The sequence below is a fragment of the Pinus tabuliformis genome, chromosome 4_1 (genome assembly GCF_031772625.1).
Source record: "Pinus tabuliformis cultivar Carrire ecotype Pingquan chromosome 4_1, CPIR1, whole genome shotgun sequence".
NCBI lineage: Eukaryota > Viridiplantae > Streptophyta > Pinopsida > Pinales > Pinaceae > Pinus > Pinus tabuliformis.
The window spans coordinates 267,182,624-267,207,937 of record NC_142303.1 but is presented as its reverse complement, the minus strand read 5'-3'; the positions used below and the strand labels follow the sequence as shown (position 1 = coordinate 267,207,937).

The 25,314-nt window shown below is 35.6% G+C and overlaps 1 protein-coding gene across 1 annotated transcript; it reads left to right on the top strand.

Annotated features, from left to right (window-relative positions):
- The first annotated feature begins 12,983 nt into the window (after positions 1-12,983).
- Positions 12,984-24,632, top strand: LOC149175297 (sucrose synthase 2-like). Its single transcript, XM_089419578.1, has 15 exons — positions 12,984-13,535; positions 17,293-17,425; positions 17,573-17,724; positions 18,130-18,322; positions 18,942-19,060; positions 19,368-19,584; positions 19,865-19,960; positions 20,309-20,482; positions 21,520-21,636; positions 21,745-21,911; positions 22,128-22,352; positions 22,937-23,258; positions 23,450-23,694; positions 23,942-24,080; positions 24,204-24,632. The coding sequence occupies exons 1-15, from the start codon at positions 13,438-13,440 to the stop codon at positions 24,267-24,269; spliced, it is 2,463 nt and encodes an 820-aa protein (XP_089275704.1). The 5' UTR covers positions 12,984-13,437; the 3' UTR covers positions 24,270-24,632.
- The last annotated feature ends 682 nt before the right edge of the window (positions 24,633-25,314 follow it).

The following is a 25,314-nucleotide window of genomic DNA, read 5'->3' as shown; positions in this document are numbered from 1 at the left end:
CATAATCATATTGTGCTCTTTGCCTTCCGATCCAACTTTTTCCATTCTTCATCGGACACTCCCGTTGGTTTAGTACCCGGATCTATCGCGATCCACTGATCTTTATCCACCAACAAATCCTCCATCTTGAGTTTCCACAACTCAAAACTCTGACCATTAAATTTATCAATCTCTATCTTTCCACTACTCGCCATCTTCTTTCACCACCAGAATCGATATCGCAGATCTCCCACTGAATAGGGTCTACCAAAGGCCTGAGCGAAACCCCTCAGCAACAAAGGCATCCCCTTGAAGCCAAAGCTACTTTGATACCAAATGTAGGTTTTAACCTCATACAGAAATTACCTGCATACGAATTCTAAAACACATAAAATAAACAATGCGAGAGCATAACACATAAAACACATATACACAGAGATTTTCCCCTGGATCCCAAAATCAGGACTACCAGCTTGATTTTTCATTATGTTCCTTTCAATGTTATAATACATATTTATACATGCCGAAGGATCCAATACCATGGACCAAAAACCATCACGTCCAATACCATGGACCGAAAACCATCGAGTCTAAAAAACATGTGCGAAAATCATGCACAAAACCATAGGTGGGTCCGCCCAACCTAACATAGGGTCCAAAATCAAAATTTTCCAGGGCGCTGCCCTGGACCCCATAAAGTGGGGTTACGAGTACACCTCAAACCCCCTGTGAACACCCCCCCCCGATACACAATCAGCACAATGAAGGGGGGGCCTCTGCTCGCCCTCTAGCCCCCCCGGTTAACTACGTGGGCTAGTCGTGGAAAGAATATAACACAACCCAACAACACCTTGGTATTGCAAGCCTTTCAAAATCCTTGAGAGAATTTGACCAGTGGCCTATAGACTTGCATTTCCTTCAAGATTGAAAGTCCATGATGTTTTCCATGTTTCATTGCTTAAGAAGTATGTTCAGGATTTTGATCATGTGATTGGATGGTCTGTATTGTAGGTGGATCCAAAGGGAGAATTCCATCCAGAACCTTAGTGCATATTGCAACATAAACAACTCATGCTCTAGAACCAATAAATCAAGCAAGTTAAAGTGCATTGGAAGCAATTTGGGCCCAATGAAGCCACATGGGAGATGGTTGATCAAATGCGGGCTTTGTATCCTTCATTGTTTGTTGGGTCAAGCAAATGAGTTTTGGTATATGTATAAGGTTGTAGATACTGCAATGAGTTGTGTTGTAAAGCTCCAATAAGTGGTATTATTGTCATGTTTGTCATGTTGATCATGGTTTGCGGTATTTGTTCATTGTATATACTGCATCAAGTTGTGCTATAAAAGCTCCATAGGCAATATCTTCTTCTTCTTTTTTAGCAGTTTGCTAGTGATAGGTGTCATAGAACACTGAGGATGGTGTTCCCCTAAGGGGGAGGGGATTATAATATCCCCAGGTTAAAAAGTTCATGTAATAAAGGTTAATAAAGGAAAAATAAGATGAAGGTCATGGAACACGTATTCCAAGCTGAATGCTGGGTAAAGCACTATAGCGGGCATCACTTTCAGTTTATTAATGTTTAAGGAAATTGGCATAGGCATGGGCAAAGGAAAAGAGGAATTAATTGACATTTATTTATGAAAATAAAGGAAAATAGGAGAAAAGGAAGGTGAAGAGAAACATTTTTGCATGAGAGGGAAATTAGAAGGAAAATGAAGAAAATAGAGACCTCAATGATTTAAAGGCTTCTGAGGATCAGTTCATAGTTTTTTGTCAGTTTGGCTTTGGAATTAGTTTCAGAGAGAGAAGAGAACCAAGATGAGGAAGCAAGCAAGCAAAGGAAGGAAAAGGACAAACAAGGAAAGAAAATGAAAGCAAGGAGAAGGTTGGATCAACAACTTCAACAAGAGGATTTTGCAGGTAACAAGTTGCATGTGTGATTTCCTAGCTAATGTGTGAATGCATGGTACATGCATTTGTTTATTTGGTTCATTTTCTATCATTGGCATGGGTTTTTCCTAGTCAAATAGTGGTTTTAGCCTCACCTTGTCATTTCCTGGATAACAATGGTGTGATGGGATTATTTTCTAGTTGAGCTTTGAATTTTCAAAAGGTTTTGGATCAGGGTGAGGTGGTATCATGATCCAGGTGGATGTTGGTGGCCACCCACCTATCTCATTTGGACCCCCACGATTGTCTCTTTCAGTTTTTCAGTTTCTGTAATTGTAGCACAATTTACTATTTTTAGCAATTTTTCGGGTCCTAAACTTCTGGAGCCGTTTTGAGGCCCTAAACAACATTTTTTTGGAAATATAAAAGCAACATGGGTCCATGGATTGATGTTTCTCTTCCCAAAGTTATAGTTCTCGGATAGGTCTTTCTAACGAGCTATTGTACACGTCAAACGGAGATCGGGTGCCAAAGTTACGACCCCGGGAAATTGATGTACCAATTTACCCAAAACGAGGCCCACAATTTGGCGTTTCATCTTCTAGGTTTAGGTTTTGGGATGTTAAGGGTTTTCCATTGTTTCTCAAAAATAAATAGGCCTTTGAGCCTCATTGTAACATAGTTCAGAGGCATGTAGCCGCCACATCCCTGCTCAGAGATAAGCTACCATCACCCTAGCTGGTTTATTTCCGTTGATGTTTGTAAGCATATTTCAGTATTTTACATTAATGAAATGAAGTATTATTTCCACTACATCTCTATGTAATTTTTTGCGTTCCTCTTTAAATCCGGATCAGTGGTATCAAAGCGGTCTGCTTTTTCTCTATTTTTCTTTGCATGTCCCCAACGAGGTCAGGATATAAGGAGTTAGGGCTTGAACTGGTCGAACCTTTGCAAGACCAGCCTCACAAATCTCGACGGCCTCCCATGGCGGATGAAAAGAAAGACGAGGGGGTAGGACATCCTATCAAAATCTTGCTCCAAGAAGCCCTCAAGCGGCAAAGGAATGTGATGATGAATAGCTTTGCGCAAATCCTTCAGCGGCTACCCAGAGGCGACGCATCGGATTCCAACAGCTACTTTGGAAATGCCACACCGTTTAAGGTACAAGTTAATTTTGAAATACCCATCTTCGAGGGTCAAATAGACGCAGATGTCGTAGATAAATAGTTAAATCTGCTAGATGGGTATTTTTCTGTTCATGAATTTTCGAGTCGGGAAAAGATTTTTTTTGCTCTTCTCAAAGCAGCCCCCATGTTAAGGACTGGTGGGAAACCTACTGTGAGCAGAAGAATGAAAGTACGAGCTGACTATTTTCAGCCGCACCCACTTGGGATTCATTCCGGGATGCTGTCAAGGAGAAGTACTACCTTGTCAAAATCTATGAGGACAAATACATCTAATGGACCACACTGTGACAGGGAAGGGACCAAGATGTGCCAGAGTTCACAAACATTTTTCATACCCTTCGCACATAGTTGGGTATCAAGGACTCTGAGCTGCATTTGGTACTCAAATACTGCGGCTGCCTACACAGATACATCTAGGAAGAGATGGAGTTCCTAAACATCTCCTCGCTCGACACGACGTACCGATACGTTGTCAAAATTGAGCAAAATTTCAAATAGAAGAAACGAGACTTTGGATCTGCAAATCCGAAGAGCAAAGGACAAAGCCAAAGCGGGGTGACCCAAAACAACCCGTCGAAGCCGCAAGAAAAGAACAACACCACGAAGTCGAAGAAGGACACCGGAAAGTGGTGTGAGTTCCACAAGAGACCCACTCACAACAGAAGTGAGTGTCGGACCAAGCAGTCGCTGGTGGCCGAGTTGAAGGCTTTAGAATCACCCTGAGTCAGCACCCGACAAGGGGAATGGCAAAGGGAAGCAGATCATTGATGCGGAGCCCAATGTCATTGTTGCCTGAAGATACAGAGGAGGGGGAGAGTCTTTTCCACTCACAGATGTGGGTGAAGGGTTCGCTGCTGCAATTCATTGTCCACAGTGGCAGCCAAAAGAATCTGATTTCAGCAGAGTTCGTGAAGCGGTTGGGCCTACCGACTACACCACACCCACAACCGTACAATATCGGGTGGCTTCATGAAGGACAAGATCTCAAAGTTCGCCAGCAGTGCCGCCTTCCCTACAACATCAAACCCTTCACAGACGAGGTATTGTGTGATGTTACACCTCTGGATGTTTGTGATGTATTATTAGGCCAGCCATACTTGTGGAGGCGACATGCTGTGTATGAGTCAAGGCCTCGCACTGTCATTATTTCTTTGGATAATTCATTATACAGGATACCGGAGGTAGCCCCACCTACCGCCACCTCTTTGATCTCTACTAAGAAAGGCAGCAAGCTCATCTCCCAGACTAGGAAATTCATTTTTTGTCTGATTCGCTCCCAAAGTAAGGGGAAGATCGTCACCACATCCATGACCCCCGTGAAGGGTTCCTCCACGCAGTAGTAGCAACAAAGGAATACGGTCATGACAGAACACAGGAACAACTTCTCCTCACTCACAGGGGTACCACACAAGCTTCAGGTGGGAAACAAAGTCTGGTTGCATCTGCAGAAAGAACACCTTACAAGAGCCCATCAGAAGCTCCGACCACACCGACATGGTCCTTACACCATTACTAAGGTTGTGGGAAATAATGCTTTGAAGCACAACATTCCTCCATTCCTTCGCCTGCACCAAGTGTTCAATGTGTACTTCCCGCGACCATGTTTCCCACCATTACTGGACACATCCGAGATTGTAGAACAGCTCACCAGGGACCAAATTTAGCAGATGGAGGAACTCAACACAATGGGGACCATTGCTTCCTGAGGGGGGAGGAATGATCTAGGTGGATGTTGGTGGCCACCCACCTATCCCATTTGGACCCCCACGACTATCTCTTTCAGTTTTTCAATTTCCGTAATTGTAGCACAATTTACTATTTTTAGGAGTTTTTCGGGTCCTGAACTTTTGGCACTGTTTTGAGGCTCTAAACGACGTTTTTTGGGAAATCTGGAGCAACATCAATTTAGATGTTGCTCTTCCCAAAGTTATAGTTCTCGGATAGATCTTTCTAACGAGCTATTGTACACGTCAAATGGAGATCGGGTGCCAAAGTTACGACCCGTGGAAATTGATGTACCAGTTTACCCAAAATGGGGCCCACAATTTGGTGTTTCATCTTCTAGGGTTAGGTTTTGGGATGTTAAGGGTTTTCCATTGTTTCTCAACAATAAATAGGCCTTCGAGCCTCATTGTAACATAATTCAGAGGCATGTAGCCGCCACATCTCTTCTCAGAGATAAGCTACCATCGCCCTAGATGGTTTATTTCCATTGCTGTTTGTAAGCATATTTCAGTATTTTACATTAATGAAATGAAGTATTATTTCCGCTACATCTCTGTGTTTATGGTTATCTCTGTAATTTGTTGCGTTCCTGTTTAAATCTGGATCATATCAAGAAAATTCCCAAGGGTTGGGGGTGGAAATGGTTTTCCTGGGAAGCCCTCAATAGGTGGGTAGAGACAGGAAAATTCCTCAAGGGATGGTGAAGGAATTATGAGGCATCCAAGCTTGTTTTGGTTTTGTGATCTCTTTACTGGTTTTGGTGAGATCGCAATAGTTTGAGGGTGGAGATGGCTTAACTTCTAGATTCCCTTGGTTGTTTATGTCTTGGTTTATCCCATGAGATCCCACATTCATGCTTGGAATATGGCATGGGGGTGATTCACTAAAAGAAATATTTGGTTTAGCTCAATCTATGGTTGGGTGGTAAAGTCCCTGACTTGGTTGGCTTTTTCATATGTTAATAAGAGATATTTTCCTATTGTGATTTATAAGCACTTGTACTTGTTATTATGTTGATTTGATAGTTGTTCTGTCATGGTTAATATTCTGGTTATATGTTGGTTATAAGCATGGTTCTATAGCATGTTCTAGCTATGACTCTTGTTATGCTTTGATTAGTTGATGAATTATTGATGAATGCATGGGATAACAAGTGTTTTTGCTAGTACTTGACCTTCTCGGTGATTTTCAGCTAAAGTACAGAGTTTTATACTCAGATATGCATTCATGAACAATAGCTTACATATTTGCCATGTGTTTGACGAAATGTCTAATATGGACTAGGCATGTCCTGGGTCAATTCTTGTTCGAGTTTTGTATGATTTTTTTTTCCATTATGTCATTTATCATTCTGAGAAGTTACAGGAAGTTCTAGGCAGTGGTCTGGATGTTGGCCTGGAAAAGTGGCTCAAATCTCGGGACTACACCCTCTGAACTAGAGATTTTGGGCGATAACTACATGGAGGCAGTGTTGTGCATGGGATTAGAGGCCTATATCCACACCTAGGCCTTCTCATGCATGCAGTTGGGGGTTAATTTGTGAGAAAAGTAGCCCCAACTCAGGGTTTGATCACCTAGGGTGGTCCTTTGGTACCCTGAGTGTCTTATAGCCCTGAGGGATCTCAATATGTGTTCAGTTTGTTGCCCCCACGTCCATCACTGGAGTTTGGAGGCGGGGACATGTCATAGTGGCACTCCACTTCACATTTACCCGGATGGCTTGTAAAAGCGCGACATTGTTACAATCTTATTTTGCCTTTATAATATCCTTCCATTTACATGGAAAATCAACCCATGTTTGTTACATGTGTCAACTATGTGCTTTTTGGGACGAGCTTACTCACTTTTATATTTACATCACTTGATACTTTGGTATGTAAATTCTAATTGATTTATAAGAAGCTATGAACCATAATTATACATTAATGCAATACAAATGCCCACTTTAACATGGGAGGATAGAGCTTTGAACCTTTCACCTCTATAATGTAAGAGCAAATGCTTTACCGATAGTCAATGGGGTGATCCAAAAAAGAAATAGTAAGCATTAAAGAGATAACTGAAGGGCCACCTTTGGTTTTTTTTTTTTTTTCCAAAGAAAAAAACTAACCTTTTATTGCTATAAAAAGTTGCATGTACATACACAACTCTATTGCTGTTATAACAGTTTTGCTTGCACACAATTTACTCAAAAAAAGTAAAACTTCTCTTCCTGAGAAGAGATCAGTTCCCCCAACAAACTGTCATTTGCTTCTTTTGATTATCATGAGTCTGTCCTGTTTCCTTTTTTGAGCTTACTGTATCAAAAAGCGTCCAAAAAGAAAACATATTGGCCACCTTTGGTTTATACATATGCATATGAGGTTTTATTATTCATGTCTCACACTTTCATATGCTACCTTCAAGTATTCATGATAACCTTAAGATATTGGTTAAATGTATTATTTGATAAGTCTCAAAGAGAATATATAAGTACTCTTTGATTTACTTATACTTAACACGCTGAATCATTACATTCTCAATCATTATTTAAAAGTGTCAAATAAAACTCATACAAATTAAATATTAACAATAATTACAAATTATTATCAATTTAGTAAAAAAATAAATATCAAGTTTATTTATTCGTTTTACAAAATTTAAATTAATTTTCCAAAATTCAAAATAAATATTACTTTTCTAAATTATATTATCATATTTTGAAAGTAATACATATGTTAATCAGTTTTTAAAGTCATATATTTATTTTAATTCAATGGAAATATTTTGAATGTTAAGCATCGTGAATACACATATTTCTTATTAGATTATGATAAGAAAGGTCACGTACATATCTTCTTAAAGAAGAGAATTAAATCTTAATTTATAATGTAAAATATTACTGTTATATTAACTAATAAACCATAATCCATAGATAATATAAAATATTTGATTAAAAAATATTAAAAATACTCTTTCCAAAGTTATTAAAAATATATTAAGAATTAATCCAAGGAGAGCATTAACAATGAAACACAAATACCTTTTTTAAATGACAACAACGACAGCCCACCATCAAATTCATGCGAAACTTAAGACCTTTTTTTAAAAGCAAGAGACAATTGTGTTCTCCCAAGGTTTTCCAATTAATTAATTCTAAAACCTTCATTAATTTATGACCAATCAACGTAGAGCCTAATTGACTTTAATAGTAACCTTTTAATGAGAACATGGAAATAGCTTAATTGACTTAAATAGTAATCAATAGTAGTCTTTTAATTAGAACATGTAAATATGTTTGAGATTTTAGATTGGATGTTTCTGTGATTTATGATTTAACTCAAGATTTTTTTGAGAAATTACATAGAAAAATTAGAGTCGATGTGTTTTCGAAACTATCATAAAGACATCATCATTTCATCATCATGTTTGAGATTTGCTAACTTTCAATAAGAACATGAAAATAGATTTAGGTTTGTATGCTAAATATATTAGCATGGTAACATTATTGTTGGTTATGAGGAGTTTGTGAGTTAAATATGGTTAAAAATTGTTTATGAATGTTAGTATGTTTATTTAAAATTGTGAAAATGGATAAGGAAGATTTTAGGACCATTTTAATTTGAAATTCTAATTATGTATATAAGTGATCATTCCTTTATAATAATAGTAATGTAAGTTTAAGGTCATAACCAAGTCAAACATCAAATTGATGTATGAGACCCTTTGTTGCTGAAGACTTCTTCTTTCAACTTAAGGTGCATGAGGATCATTGATTTTTATTTTTATTTTTTTAATTGACTGCCTAAATTGATTCTCAAGGGAATATGCTTAGCGCATGCTTCGTCTGAATGCTTATCAAGCGCTCTAGTGTGTTACAATGTTTGTTAGGTTGCATTGACTTTTAATAAATTTTAAAAATTAGATTCGTGTCAAGTGGCTCTTCGCCCACCAATTTTCTAGAGGTTATTCCAATTCTAATAAGTTTCTCATTATTATTTATAACATTCATATGTATATCTATAAGCAAATTTTATTTAGCAAAATGGTCCATTTTACAATAAGATGTGTAATTCCTTTATTTTTTCTCAAGTTAAATTTGACTCATAACCTTTTTATACATGGTTAATAAGGTAAATGTGTGCATTGATAAGGTAATCTTCGTGTTGCAATAGGTTTTTTTGTTATATTTATGAAGCCTTTGACTATATCAACCACATTAATATTTTTAATGTGGTTGTACTAGTTTATAAAACAAGGGATCCCCTACCTAGCAATAATTTTACTACTAAAATGTACATACTCTAACCCCTATGAATATAAATTCTAATTCCTATATTATGAAACTTTATAATAATGAAAGTTGTGAAAATGTTATTTAAAATATGATGGTTACACTGTTGCATTAAAAGCTCTTATATATATATTCTAAACCTAAGCTTACCTTATTGATACATATTATATACTTAAATCTCTTTTTACAGAGTCAAGTCCATCATTATGTTTTTCTTATCATTATGTTTTTCTTAAGATTTATGAAAATAAATTGTTAAGTTGCAGTAATTTCTTTAGAGATTAACCTATAAGAGGAGAATGATAATCTATCATAATTAGAGCAAGTTCAAATTTTTAATATATTTGAGTCTAAACTCTATTTAAATATATTCCAAAAGTTTAATTATGCTCATGTTTAAAAAAACTAAACATATATAATTTTAATGTTGGTTTTCAACAACTTGTATTATTTAAAAAACACTTTAAAAATAAGAGATCTATATGTAAAACAAATCTTAAAATGAGCATATATATATATTTGAATACAAAATTTTTATCAGTAAAATGAAACTAAAAATCCAACAAAATTTCTAATTTTTTTTGTAAGTTTGGCAAGACTACATCTTCATCATGTTCCATATATCACTTTTGGATTCTTTTTTTGTAAGTTTGGCAAGACTACATCTTCATCATGTCCCATATATCACCCTTCACATCAAAGAGTGTCTTAATAAAACACCCAATCACCATCTATCCAAGACCTCTTAAACAATTCAACAAAATTTCTATTAAATATAAAAAATAAATTAAAATAAATAAATAAATTAATCTAAATATTAACTTACTTCCAAATATAAAATCAATAACCTTTATCAATGACATCATTACATCATATATACATTATAATTTATTTATACTACTTCATCTAAATATTTAATTTACAACTCAATAATATTTATATTATATATTAATTCATAAACCAGATAAATTATATTTCAAAAAAATATATTATATTCCATTTAATATATTTTTGATTAGAAAAATATTTCATCACCATTCTCAACTTAATATATATTTAAAATTCACCTATATATATAAAAATTCCTCAAAACCACACTTTCATTAAATTAAATTAATAAATAAAAACCAGACAAACAAAAACACTCATCCTATACAAAATATATTTAAAAATACTGGAAACCACGTATCAAATTCCTGGAAACCACGTATCCCAGAAATTTGAGTAAAAAAACAAAAAAACACTCAACCTATACAAAATATATTTAAAAATCATGGAAACCATGTATCCTAGAAATTTGAGTAACCCAAAACCAGAGAAAGGAAATTTAAAAGCTTAAAAATCATGGAAACCACAAAACAAGAGAAGGAAACTTAAAACCACCTTCAATTTTTTAAGGTTCTTCAAGTCAAGTGTAAATTGCAAAAGGATTAGGTAATGATTAGGTTAGAATAATTGTGAGGGATAAGTTTATAAATAAGCTCACTCTTATACATTATATATACCTATATACATTATATATTTAACTCTAGAATACTTAGATTTTGAACTTTTATAAATATTCGTCTACCTAATTGTAATCGTAAGATTAAGAATCACATTTTTTAAATCAGTGGAGTGGAATTTATTTATTAAATGTAAAATGAAAATTTCTAAGTTATTAATATTATTTTTATTTTTACTTTATAGAGTTTGAATGAGTTTAATGATTAAGAACATGTATTTTTTTAAGAAGTTATATATTTAAATTTAGAGAAAGTAAAGTATATATATTTTTGTAAATTTTGATAGTCAAATCATTATCCATAAATGAGCTTTTATCTTACAAATAAGGTCTTATACACTAATTTAATGTGACTTTCATTTTTTTTTAAAGTAGGAAAACCTATCATAATTTCAAATCAGTATCTGCTATAAGCTTTTACTCTATACTTTTAATTTTTTTTTTAAATAACGGGAAAAAACCTATCATAATTCAATGGTCAAACCAACAATGAAGATAAACATTTTTGTAAGAAGAACTTTGGCGTAAATCACATGAGGAAAGACCTTTGTCGACGCGTTTCGAACCAACTAGTGTGGTTCATTGTCAGGACAAGTGGAAGAAACAGATCCAGCTATACAAGTTAAATAGTCTGAGCATAGCCCCCCAACAGCTATCTTGACCAAGCGCTAATTTTGACTTTGGGACCAGAGTTAAAAAGTCATTTTTATAATATAGTTATATTCGATGACCATTCTTTTAAAAAATATAAAATTAATAGGTGTTAATGTTAATAGTTAGTTAAAAGGTTTAATAATCAAAATATAAGTTATAAGAAATATTATAATAACAATACACATAGGGTATAGGATAATAGTTAGTTAGAATGAGAAACGAGAAATATAAATAAAAGAAGGAAAAAAATAATAAAATAAATGAACAAAGCTAGTAAAGGTAAAAGTTAGTTGAAAAGACAAAATTAATAATAAATCAAAATAAAAGAGGAAAAACAAATAAATAAAAATAAAAAAAATATATAAATATATAAAACTAAAATAAAGCTAATAAAGGTAAAAGTTAGTTTAAAAATTAAAAAAATAAAAGTAAAAATAAAGTAAATGAAAAAAAAAAAAAAAAAAAAAACTAAAACTAGGAAATAAATTAAGAATGTGGCTAGTAAAGGTTAGTTTAAAAAATAAATAAAAAATAATAAAAAAATAAATAAAAATAAAAATAAAATAATAATAATAATAATAATAGAGAATAAAGCTAAGGTAAAAGATAGTTGAAAAATTAAATAAAATAAATGAATAAAAATAATAAATAGATAATTATATCGAATAATACTACTAATAATAATAATTATAAATAAATATATGTATATATAAGGTATATAAATAAATAAATAAAATAGAGAGAACGACACAAAAAATAAAAAGGGGAGGGGCAAGAAAAAGACCAATAAAAACCACAGAGCAAAACGGATCAACCCTAGGAGGAAGGCTCCAGGGGGAACACAGAAAGCTAGCAAAAAGAGAAAAAGGGGGAGGAAGGAGAAAGACTAAGACGACATGGCAGGGATCCAACAGCTACTGATTTTCCAGCCGTCATCTCTATTGAAATTGTTAGGCCTTCTTTAAATCTCAATAGCTTCCCTGAATTTACGATGATGGAATTGAGCAACCTTAGCAACAACCTTGGCCTCCTCAATACAAACCGAAGTTCTTCTTACAACTATTATAGATCAGAGAAGCCTCAATTCAATAAGATAAACTTTTCTCAATATCTCTAAATTTCTAACCATTAACCTGTTAAAATTAAATTACTATTTATAATCTTTACTCTTAAACACCATTTATTTATATAAATTTATTTATCTCTTAAATCCATAAAATTAAAAAACCTCCTTTATTTAAACTTTCACTAAAATTATACACGATTCCTCCCATCACCAATTCCTACCTCTAAACTTTTAATATTTAAAATTTTTAATTCTCACCCATGTTATCCATATTTAAAAATTTTTAGTATTTAAAATCCATTTTCAAATAATCTCACCCATGTTATTCAGACCAAAACCAATTAATTTTTTCCCTTTTGTTTTTTCATAAACTAATTAATTTTCACCTTGTAAATAAACTTTCAAAACTTCCCTATTACCATGGGCTTCTGCCCAATTACGTCCCTAAATCCAGCGACCCACTTGCACATTAATGGCGCTGAATTTGTTACAACTTTCTGTACTGACACTGACAGTGAATCAACCCACAAATCCAGTCACATAAGAGCTTTTTCGGAAAAATCAAGCCAATGCAAAGCCAGCATCGGCGCAACGAATTTATGTTGTGCCAGCAGAAAATCCGACGTGTATAACCACGTATGAGAATCTTACCGCCCTAGGCTGAGCAGAGAAAGTCATCCAATGAATGGAGTTGAAACCAGACTTGGAAACCACTCTTGAAGATACCCAGTAGATTCCCTTCCCTGATTTGACTTCTGCATTGTCTTTTCTAATTTTTTAAATTTAAACTTCAAGCACAGAGACAGACTTGCCAGATAAAAAAAATACCACTTGTATTCATGGCAACCCTGTCTTGTGCAGGCTCATCTGCTCTGTCAGTATAAATCCCCTGCTCCTATCCTGTTCTTCCACGCTTTTCACTGACCTGTTTCTGTGAGATACAATTACTGTTAAACTCTTTGTATGCTGATTCTTTGCTTTCTTATTTCTCAGAAGTTTGGAGAGTCCATTGTTATTTCAGTGTGCAGGAATTGAATTCTTTCAACAGAGGATCAATCAGAATTCTGATAGGCTAGTATTTAAGAGAAAATAGCAAGCTAAATCTCTTTTTAGTTTGGTGGCATTGGTATCCATCCAGAGGCAAAGACAACTATGGTTATTGCAAGGCTGACCCGCGTTCAGAGCTCTCGAGAGCTGGTTCAGGACACGCTTTCTGAGCACCGCAATGAAATAGTTTCCCTACTTTCCAGGTAATACCCGTTTTCCTTCCCTGATTATTGATTTTATCAGAATGCCCATGAGATAAGTATAAGTCTTCATTATTTTCTTGCATTAATCCAACTGTGTAGCCTAAGTATTAAGAGTTGGAGTCTCATGAGGGGTGTTCAGGGTTGTGTGTGTGTGTGTTTGGGTATTTTTATGCTAGGTTTATGAGAAGTTCAAGGGTGTAGGGTGTAAGGTTACTGGGTGTAGTAAGGTTAGTGGGTTTAGTATGTTGAATTTGGTTGAGAGTTCTTATCTGAAATGACCCCTATCCAGGATAATGGTATTATTAGTTCACCTTGCTGACATTGGTTGTAGCTGCAGTTATGATAGTTATGCCCAAAGTGCTCAATAAGCGTAGTCACTTGTTATCATCACTTGTAGGATTGCTGCTGCTGCAATTGCTAGGTGTAACAGGGGGGGTGGCGGCGGTGTCAAGTTACCATGATTGCTTTGTTGTACTTCTGGAAAATTTCACAGGACTACCTCTCGGGCGGTAACCTGTTTACTTGGTTGCTGTTCATATTCTTTAGGATTTAATTGTTTCTATATTGTTACTTGGAGAGGTCTCATAGCAGATACCACTAGTTCAAAGTCATCTAAACCCGGGCCTGATTTCTTCTTAATAGTAATCATTCCCAATGTCTTCTGTCCACCATCTCATGAACTCTGATTTTTGGTTGGGCATTTTTTACTGCAATTGATCACCTCCCCTGTATTAGATTATAAGATTCACATATCGGCGAAATTAGGTTCCAATTTGTAAGATTGGGCCTTACGAGCGATGGAGTCGGCAGAACGGGCTTTAACTTGTCAGGATCCTTGTTTCATCTCGTTTTCCTTTGGTGGGTTCTCGAATTTTTACTATACACTGTCTCATTGAGGTAGACTGTTGTTCTTGTCTAGCCACCAGGGCTTACACTGTTGCTAGGTATAAGATAGGACCTTTGCCTTCTATTGTGGGGTTTTCATGAAGGCTACTTGAATTTCCACAATACTTGATACAAAGCAGTTACATTCCTTTTTGTTCCCGGACAGGCCTTAGTTCCTTCCTTTTATGGGGGCTAGAAGACGGCATTACATGCAAAGTTCTCTATTCAGGCATGGCTTTTGGGATTGACAGCTGCCTAAAGGATTTTCTTGGAGAGAAGCATGATAGTGAGTCGGGAAATTCCATTTTCCATATTGTCCTCATCGTAGGAGATGGACTAATATTTTCGATTCTATTTATATGAGTTTGGTGGATTACGTAAACCTCATCGAAGGATGCCTTTTAAATGTTTATCATCAAATGGCAAGGTGTCCTTCCCTATAGACTTCTCTCTCCTGTCTGGCTAGAAGCTCTTGAGCTCTTGTCATAACTCAACAATTCATCTCTGAATGACAACCTTTCCGAGATGTGGGTGGTAACATGTTTATCTACCACAGTATGGAGTGGAACATCTTCATCTACTGCCCATTGAAAGGTCTTTATCAAAGAAGTCTTCTAGAACTAATCAGGTCAACTTGTTTAAATTTGGCCCAAGGTATTTTTCATTTAATTTTCACTATTTAATTACAATACCGAAACTAGGGAGATCATTTTGAACTAGGGTGATTGTTTTTTTTCCCAGGTTACGAAGTATGGAGTGGAAACATCATCTACCACCCATTTAGAAGACTTTATCACAGGAGTCTTCTGGAACTGATCAGGTCAACTTGTTTATGTTTGGCCCAAGGTATTTCTCATTTAATTTTCACCATTTAATTACAATGTTGAAACTATGGAGATTTGAACTAGGGTGATATTATTTTTCAAGGTTACAAAGTCTAGGGAAAACCCCTAGTATTTACCCTCATTTCGAGGATGAAAATTAGGGCAAAGCCCATAATCTCTGGGTACAAGTCCAATCAACAAGACTCGAAGCTATTACAACAATATATTTGTTATGAGTTCAACATGTGACTTGCAGGAATTGAACCTAGGTAAGGAAGATAACAATCATTCCTCCCAACTAGCCCCAAGGGTTAGCTCAATTCATCAAGTCCTCGTCGTTAAAGCACCTTTGCTATTGAGAAGTCACGGGTTCAATTCTCTTGACACTCTTGGGGTTAGGCTCCATGGTTGAGCCAACAGGATGTGATCTCCCTTTTGGTGGATCTGCTTGGTACAAATATTCTGTGGATGTAGCAGTCACCAATCTCTTGGAGTCGTGAACCACATAATACAAAAAAATAAGAAAAAAAGAAAAAGAAAAATAAAAATCAATCCTCCCAACTGCCTGAGATGAACCCAACTGACAACTATGGCCATATCTGTGTTCCACAGCAAAAGAATAATATCCAGCCCGCAGGTCAATGAGAAAAAACAGTTTTTAAGATTAGGAAATTTGCACTTCGATATATTTCCTTTAGGCTAATAGCACAAGTAGACATATTTTGGACAATATTCTGGTCTGGTTCTGCCTCAAAACACATGTTTTTTCACAGCACTCAAAGCTACTGATTTCAGATAAGAGTGCATCTCTCTGTTTTGGAGGTAATGCCGTAGTTTTAACTAGAAATAATGAATTGCAGCCGTTAGTTAAATATTTATTTTGCTCGCATATTATATAATGATGAATATGTAGCAGAAATTTCCATAAAATTTGAGGAAGTTCATAATGGAGGGTAAGCAGATATTTAGCAAGTTCTTTTTCCATGAGAAATATCTTTATATTCCATATAAGGAATATACATGTTGAAGTCCTCAAGGGTTGTGTCATTATAAAAAATATGCTTTATGAATTCAACATGTCATATGTAGGAATTGAACCCAGGTGAGCAGGATAACAACATATCTCCCAACCACCTGAGTTAAACCCAATTGACACATAGTTAGCAAGTTTGAATTGTTGTAAGGGCTGTTTCAGAATTAAAAAGAATATCATCTTTATGATACTGGTCAAGGTCTTCTCTGACTAGAATTCATTTTTGCCTCCTTAATTCCAAAAAGTGGACAGACATTTCTCTACAACATTCACACTCTATCCAAGAGAATAGAAAGGCAAAGAACAATGTTTATTTTTTAAGTTTTTACTTATCACCTCCTTATGTGATCTTACTGTAAATTTCAAAATCTGTAAATTGCATTTTAGGAGAGTAAATTTCTTCCTTAAGTTTCTCCACTATTGAAGCTATTTGAGAATGGACTAGTGCATATATTAGTGGGGCCTGGTAGGGTCTTCTTTGTCCTAAGGCGCATGCATGGGTGAACTAATGGGCCCTTATCAAAGAGGACAGATCTAAAATTAAAAGAGGGTGTTTATAACCATGTTCATGCAGAGGTTACACAACAGGGAGGTGCAGAGTCTAGAACACCAAGTCATAGTGAAAGTGTGGGAACCTAATAAGTCAGGAGTTATGTTTGAGTTATGGTTGTTGCTAGCTAAAGAACAGAAGCAGAACCATCAATATTTTGAGAGGAAAAATGTTAATCGTGCCAATGTTGTAAGACTCATGGACATTTTATTGTTTGAGTATGTCAGAGAAAACTTTCTGCTTTTATCTTATTGAAGGAACTCAATTCTTAATTGAAGAGCTTTTCACTGCATGCTCTTCTGGTAGTGGACAAGAGAACTTATGAAAGATTAAAGGACTAAATAGTTTATGTTCTTTAAATTGAGGTAACCAACATATGACAGTTTATATAACATACAACATGGTAAGATGTTTATATATTCCCATGATCTTCTGAATGATGATTTCTTTTGCTTAATGTTGCAGCTATGTAGCACAAGGAAAGACGATTTTGCACCCTCATCATCTATTAGATGGACTGGCAGAGATACTAGGAGAGGATGATGAACTTCAAAACCTCCGAGATGGGTCATTTGGGGATGTGTTGAGGTCCACACAGGTATAGTCAAACCTTTTTCATTGTTTTAATGGCATTCAACATTCTTGCATTTCCGTGAGTTGTAGGTTTCAAAACTAGTGTAGTTGTACTTGTCATAAATTTGTATGTAGTTATTGGTTGCTCACGACAATATGCCATATATTGCAGGAGGCCATCATTCTTCCACCATGGGTTGTTCTTGCGGTACGGCCAAGGCCTGGTGTGTGGGAATATGTTCGCGTCAATGTTGATGAACTTGCTGTTGAACAGCTCTCTGTAGCTGAATATTTGGAATTCAAGGAAAACCTTGTGACTGGAAGGTACTTATTTACATTATGAACCCATAGTCCTTTAACTTAAAAATGGAAGATGCTATAAATGCAAATGTTGTTAATGATATACTGAAAGTCTCGTAACTAGATAACTTCTATGAATCATAAAGTTACTTGTTGAAGATTTTAGCCGTTCTCTATTTATTTATCTTTTTCAATTTTCTTGATTTTTTTTCCTGCATTTCAAAATAAATAGAAAGGAGATGATAAACCTTATCAATGGATAGTTGCAACTGCACATATCTACTTTAGGTGCATGTATAGGGGGTGTAAACCTTGAAGTCAACCATATTTTACTCTCTTTCATGTTCTCTACACATTGTTAGAGATCAAACACAGATACACTCCTCTTTTTACGTGGATAAGGAAATCATACACCTTTATATTTCACAGTGTCCAGGATAACTATGTATTGGAGCTGGACCTTGAGCCTTTCAATGCATCCTTTCCTCGCCCAACACAGCCATCTTCCATTGGTAGTGGAGTTCAATTTTTGAATCGACATTTGTCCTCAAGACTATTCCATGATAAAGATAGCATGCAGCCTTTCCTGGATTTCCTTCGAGCACACAGCTACCGAGGCCAGGTCAGTTGCTTTTCTTGGTTCATATATTGTATCATTGTGTTTGATAGTTTAATTCCAATGTAATGTATGCAAATGCCTCTAAATCAAATAGCAAGGAAAGGCGACTTAGCTGTTCTAGAGATATATAATATGAATGGATTAAAACTTCATAGGACTGCCTCATCATTTGTTTAGGCTTGGCTTCTGTTGTTTATAGAAAACTATATATTAAACTACTTCACACTCATTTCTAATCAATCTAAAACAGAAGAAACATAATTATGAAGATGATTCTTCCTCCACTATATTGTCATTTTATTTCTATTGAAATTTGGTGACAATATCCTGGTCAACCTGGCCTTATATATTTATTCTAGGATAAACTTGGCATCATAGTAAATATATGGACATCCCATTAAATGTGACTCCTTAAGGATGGGATAAAGATAATCCAAACAATATTACCTGTAGCCTACGCACATAGCAGAGTAATTTCCAAGATGTGAAATTTTGCTAGGTGACGTGTTTTTTTTCGATTAGTTAGAAAAGGGTTTATCATTGGGTTTCTGCTCTTTTTGTTTTCTCATTTGTAGTATGTTGAGAATTGGTTAAATATAACATGTGCCATTTTAACTTGCAGAAGTTGATGCTGAATGAGAGGATACAGAGTTTGCCCAAGCTACGCTCAGCCTTGGTAAAGGCAGAGGAACATCTTAACAAGTTCCCCTTGAATACACCATATATGGAATTTGAACACAAGTAATTTACAAGACTTGCTCTATGACAAATATCTTTTCTATGTTCAAGATATTACAGCAAGAAAAAGATTGATATTGTATGAATTGTTTGACTTATTTGAGGCTAACATGTTCTTCTTTTTATAAGTGTGAATAGCTCTTTTAGCAAGTTTCCCAATGCCTACTTGATTGATACCTTCTTATGACAGAATGGATTTCAAGATGAATGAATTAATTGAAAGAAAAGTAGATTCAAAGGTTATAGTTGTAGCAGAAAAAACAAATGGCAATTCCTTTGTTTGGTTCTTACTTGACTCTGGTGTCGACAGACTACAAGAAATGGGATTGGAAAAAGGATGGGGAGAGAATGTAGAACATGTGTTGGATATGATTCGTTTGCTCTTGGAGATCCTTCAGGCACCTGATCCATCGACCTTAGAAACGTTTCTAGGAAGGATTCCTATGGTCTTCAATGTTGTGATTCTTTCACCTCATGGTTATTTTGGGCAAGCAAATGTTTTAGGAATGCCAGATACTGGTGGACAGGTACATATATTTTTTCTAATTGCAATATACGTTCCATGAGATATTTTCTCCATTGTTTGATGATATTTTGATCTTGTCCTTCAATTTTTCTTTGTCTTCTAACAATGAAATTGAAAATAACTACACTATATCGATTTAATGTAAGCCAATGCTTCAAGATAAAAACAGTATTACACAGTATTGATTGAAATCCTTTTAGTTGTTTTGTCCTAAAAGACATAAAAAGGTTTATTTTCATGATTATAAAACAGTTTACTTTCATGTTCTTATTTGAGCACAGGTTGTGTATATACTCGATCAAGTTCGTGCCTTGGAAAAGGAAATGCTGCTGAGAATAAAACGACAGGGATTGGACATTACACCTCAGATTGTTGTGGTAAACTGCTCTGCTCTACTACCCACATTATGTCTAATGTATTTAAATTAACAGTGACCTGGTTTGATCAAATCATTTACCACTACAAAATGTAAATTCTAGCATTTGATGAATGAGTGCTTTTGTATATTATAATACTATCATTTGTAAATTGATCATCTTTCATGTATAAACATGTGTAGACTGAAGTACCTCGTCACACCCACATGTCAGTGGATGTGATAATTGTCCCCATGTTTGGGTTCAAATGTTCTCTGTTATTCTGGTTTCTTAAGTTCTTAGAATGCAATTTAGCAAAACCTATATTTGTTTAATTTTTTATTTGACATTTTTCAATTATGTTGCAAGGTAACTCGGCTGATTCCTGAGGCCTATGGCACAACATGCAATCAACGAATTGAAAGAATTAGTGGAACACAACATTCACGGATACTCCGTGTGCCCTTCAAAACAGACAAAGGAGTTTTGCGCAAGTGGGTTTCTCGATTTGATGTGTGGCCTTACTTGGAAAGATTTTCAGAGGTAAAGATGACTTGTCAAGACTGAAATTAATATTTTTTTTCTGTCAGCAGTAGCGCAATTCAAGTTCTACAATGCTGTTAGTCAATCGAAAAAATAAACTGAAAAAATTGAAAGTAAACTTTCTGTCATGAAAATGAAACACCAACAATGCAGAAAACGGATGATCGTAGACAAATATATTTGTTGCTTTTGTGCCCTGAGTATATCATATGGAACTTATTTTGGCAGAGGTCACAAGTATAAGGTAACTTACACTGGAGGTTTACTGACCGTTGGAAGAAGTGGCTACCCGATGATTTCCTAGTTATGAGCCACGGCCTTAGCCCTATCACTTTCGTCTCTTTTATGGAGCATAAAATTGTCACGGTGACATAAAGCCCTCTCCAACCCCTACTGCAGTTGGTAATGCTCCCTTGGTTTTATCCAGATGATTTATGTAGACCACCATGCCGAGAGTTTTATTTTGTTGGTTGCTCGTAGGTCAAATCCTAAAAATATGGACTGTTCTGGTTTGTAAGACTGCTTCTCATGTGAATGTTACATGCCCCTCCTTGTCATGACTGCCTGTGCAACTGCTGAAAAAAGGGGATTAATGGTCTACTGTAGCTGGGAAATTGTTGGTTTATAATGAGGACTTGTATTTATCTTCCCTGCGTAAGAGGCATCCTTAGGTAACTACTACAGAATTCTAAGTAAAGAATGGTGCATAGTAAAAAGGCCTTTTTTTCTAAATTTTTGGGTGCACTTCTATTTGTTTAGGTGATGCCAACTTCTATGCATAAACAATTACCGAGCTTTTGAAAATTGATAGTGTTAGTATTAGGCATAATGCTTCTGACATGGGAAGAGTAGTATTAGGCGATGGATTGCTGAGTGGGAGTGATCAGCATTAATAACCTTGTTGCTGAACTATTTGTATTACGTAAATATGTTCTTCTACATTTTATTGGTATGCCTGGCAATTTTTTGGTGCCAGAATGGCAAAGGGTTGCACACTACATCCCATTTAACATAAGATTTCTCTCTTGTTGTTGTAGGATGTATCAAATGAAATAAATGCGGAGCTACAAGGTCAAGCTGATCTCATCATTGGCAATTACAGTGATGGAAATTTAGTCGCATCTTTGATTGCAAATAAACAAGGAATCACTCAGGTTTTTTTTCACTTGCCATTGTGATTTTGTATATCTGCTACGGCTGGACAAGGAAGAGGTTTTCTCCTTAAAATTTTCAATCTAAAAATATACTCTTTGTCATATCAGTGCAACATAGCCCATGCTTTGGAGAAGACCAAATACCCAGATTCAGACTTATATTGGAAGAATTTTGAAGAAAAATACCATTTTTCTTGCCAATTTACTGCAGATATAATGGCAATGAATCATGCAGATTTCATTATCACTAGCACATATCAAGAGATTGCAGGAAGGTCTGATGTTTTCCTCATTTATACAGCATTTAGAAGCTCCTGTTTATTTATTTGTTCTGAATCTGCTGAACTATTATGTTCTTTCTCAGGGTTTTATTCTGAATATGTGAAATGTGAAAACTAAAATGTGTGTTTTTTCTTTTTCTTATTTTGAACCAATTGGAAGTGACCAATATCTTAGTACATATATTTAAACATATGACTTTGTTGCTGCAGCAAAGATACCGTTGGACAGTATGAAAGCCACACTGCTTTCACCCTTCCCGGTCACTACCGTGTGGTTAATGGAATTGATGTTTTTGATCCAAAATTCAACATTGTTTCTCCTGGAGCAGACATGCAGATTTATTTTCCTTACACAGAAAAGCAGCATCGCCTTACTGCTTTACATGATTCAATTGAGGAACTATTATTTAATCCTGAACAGACAGCTGAACATATGTAAGTAACACATTCCATGACAGTTCTTTCTTATTCTATTTTTTGACATCTGCTATTTAGTAGTGTGAATGTGTGCAAATCTTCACCTAATTTTTAGACATGGTACTTTGATATGTATTCCTAAATATTGATTCAGGATTTTAAGATTCATTCTAGTCTTGGTGACTTCGTTGTCTTGGGAAAGCTGAAAATGATCATTTGTGAAACCAATGATGATAATTCATATCCCCTTCATTTTCTTCATGGGATGCATTACTTTGAGCACAATTTATTGCCCGCTCAGTGTATTGAAATCAAACTGTGCTAGTAAGAATGTCTATGAAATTCTTACTTCTCCTATTTCTTCTCATTCACTACATGTGACAGCTCCATAGTATGTATTAAGAGGAAGTTTCAGGTCCAACATTCTAAACTTTGCAGTCCTCAGTATATCACTTCAAAGTTGGAGTTAAACTTTATCTTTACATAGAGCAGTGACTTATCACATTGGGAAAAGAAAGCATCAGAGACCGATTGAGTACAGGCAACTGATTAACTCAAAAATTTTGCATGTGCTAAAATAACTGCTTCTGCCATGTTTTCAGGTGTGCCTTGAATGACCATAAAAAACCTATTATCTTCTCTATGGCAAGACTCGACCGGGTGAAAAATATGACAGGACTGGTTGAATGGTTTGCAAAGAACAAACGCTTGAGGGAGCTGGTTAACCTTGTTGTGGTTGCTGGTGATTTTGACCCATCAAAGTCCAAAGATAGAGAAGAAGTGGCTGAAATTGAAAAAATGCATACACTTATTGAAGAGTATAACCTGAATGGTCAGTTCCGATGGATATGTGCACAAAAGAATAGAGTGCGAAATGGTGAACTTTACCGCTACATCTGTGACACTAAGGGTGCCTTTGTACAGGTTAGCTTTTTCCTCCTAATTGTCTTCAAGTTAGGATCCTTCACCTAAAGGTTCAATTGGCTTTCAATTTCTTATCTATGATCCTATCAAATGCTAATTATGCTTGGTGAAGGTTCTACATTTATCATTCCTCTAAAAATGGATTGCATCTATCACTGACATCAATGTTTGCTGTCTTGGTTATGTTTCAGCCTGCACTATATGAAGCTTTTGGACTTACTGTTGTCGAGGCAATGACATGCGGTCTTCCTACATTTGCAACATGTAATGGAGGTCCCGCTGAAATTATTGTGGATGGGGTGTCTGGATTTCATATTGATCCCTACCACGGGGATAATGCAAGTGAATGCATTGCTGACTTTTTTGACAGGTGCAAGACAGATCCCGGTTACTGGGACAGGATCTCCAATGCTGGTTTACAGCGTATCTATGAAAGGTAAGTTTAGGGTCTGATTTCATGGCGCATTTATCTCTTCCTTTCCTTCTTATAACCAAGTTTGTTTTGTTATTTGGTAGTTAACAGTCTGTTTTACCACCGCTTCACATTGAAGTGCAAATGCTATCCATTGCATTTTGTAAGTTGCGTTGCTGAGGGGACAGCAGTGACAGTCTCTTTAGGATTAGACTATAATTTTTTGTAGTATAGATGATTCAGTCTGGTGTTGGGAGTGGATCTTTTGCAGGTATACGTGGCAGATATATTCCGAGAGACTAATGACGCTGGCTGGAGTTTATGGCTTTTGGAAGTATGTATCAAAACTTGAAAGACGTGAGACACGCCGCTATCTAGAGATGTTTTACGCCTTGAAGTACAGAGATCTGGTTAGTGCTGTTGAAACACTTGATTCGTTGTGGGCATTATCGTCATCTTGGCCTGCTTATTACTAGATTGGGAAAACTGCGAGAAGCTAATGTGATTTTGTGAATGTTTACTTTTGTGAGCAGGTTAAAACTGTGCCATTAGCTGCTGAAGAAATCACTGATGGGATTGAAGAGAAGAGTACAAAATAGCCTGGAGTTTTAAGATATTTCCAGTTACATCATCTATATATTTAGCTGATTCTCTTATGGAAAGTATAAAGAAATTTGCAGATTACATTCTTGTGTTTTAGAATCAGAGCTGTTTTCCAATTGTATCCATGATTTTAGGGGCAACAATGTTTCTACATTTGTATTTTCTTTATAAAAGAAAAGTGAATGACAAGGTGGACAATCATTTGTTCCCAGTGAGAAAAACTCTTTTGTCTCTGTGTGTGCTTCTTTGATATGGGTGTTTTGAATTCCCTATTTATGTAGAATAGGTTTGTGCTGTGAATTATTCTTCTCCATTTGCTGGAGGTTGATCTCCAGGTTTAAGAGTTGTGGTATCAAAGCAATTGTTGGCTTCAAAGGGATCCCCTTGTCACCACTCTGAAGAAACTTGGTTCATAGAATCTGAGGTTGTTGAGACCTTGTTTTGAGGTATTGATCAAATATATAGATAGGCCTGATTGTCCAGGTTAAGAAGCTCAAACCACTGTGTTGTCTCACTGCAGCAGTAATTTTTGAAATAGCCAGCTTTAGTGAGTGGCTGCAAAAATATCTGGGGTAGCCATTTCCAGATTTAGTAAACAGAATCCTATAAAAGAAGATGATTGTCACAAGTCTTTGTATGGGAAGATAATATAGTTCTTAATCCCATGAGTTAACATGATTGATGGAGTTGCAAGCACAAACAACCATCACCTCTGGATAGACTTCTGAATTAGGGAGATGAAAGACTACTAGCTAATGTTCCATGTTTATGTCACCATATATTTATTTCTCTGTGACAAAACTTGGAAGAATAATCTGTGGGTTTGTTAAATATGTGGGAAATTGAATTGAGGATTATGCGGTGGATGAAGGGCAGGTTTTAAACATCTTCATAGGAGGGAGTTGAGACTAATGTTTGATGATCAATCCTATTTAAAAATATAAACATTAATTCAACATTTGGGCATTTTCAAAGGAAGCCAACGTCCACTATTCCACCTTTATGGGTAAGCAAACATATAATAAGAGATAATTTAAGGAA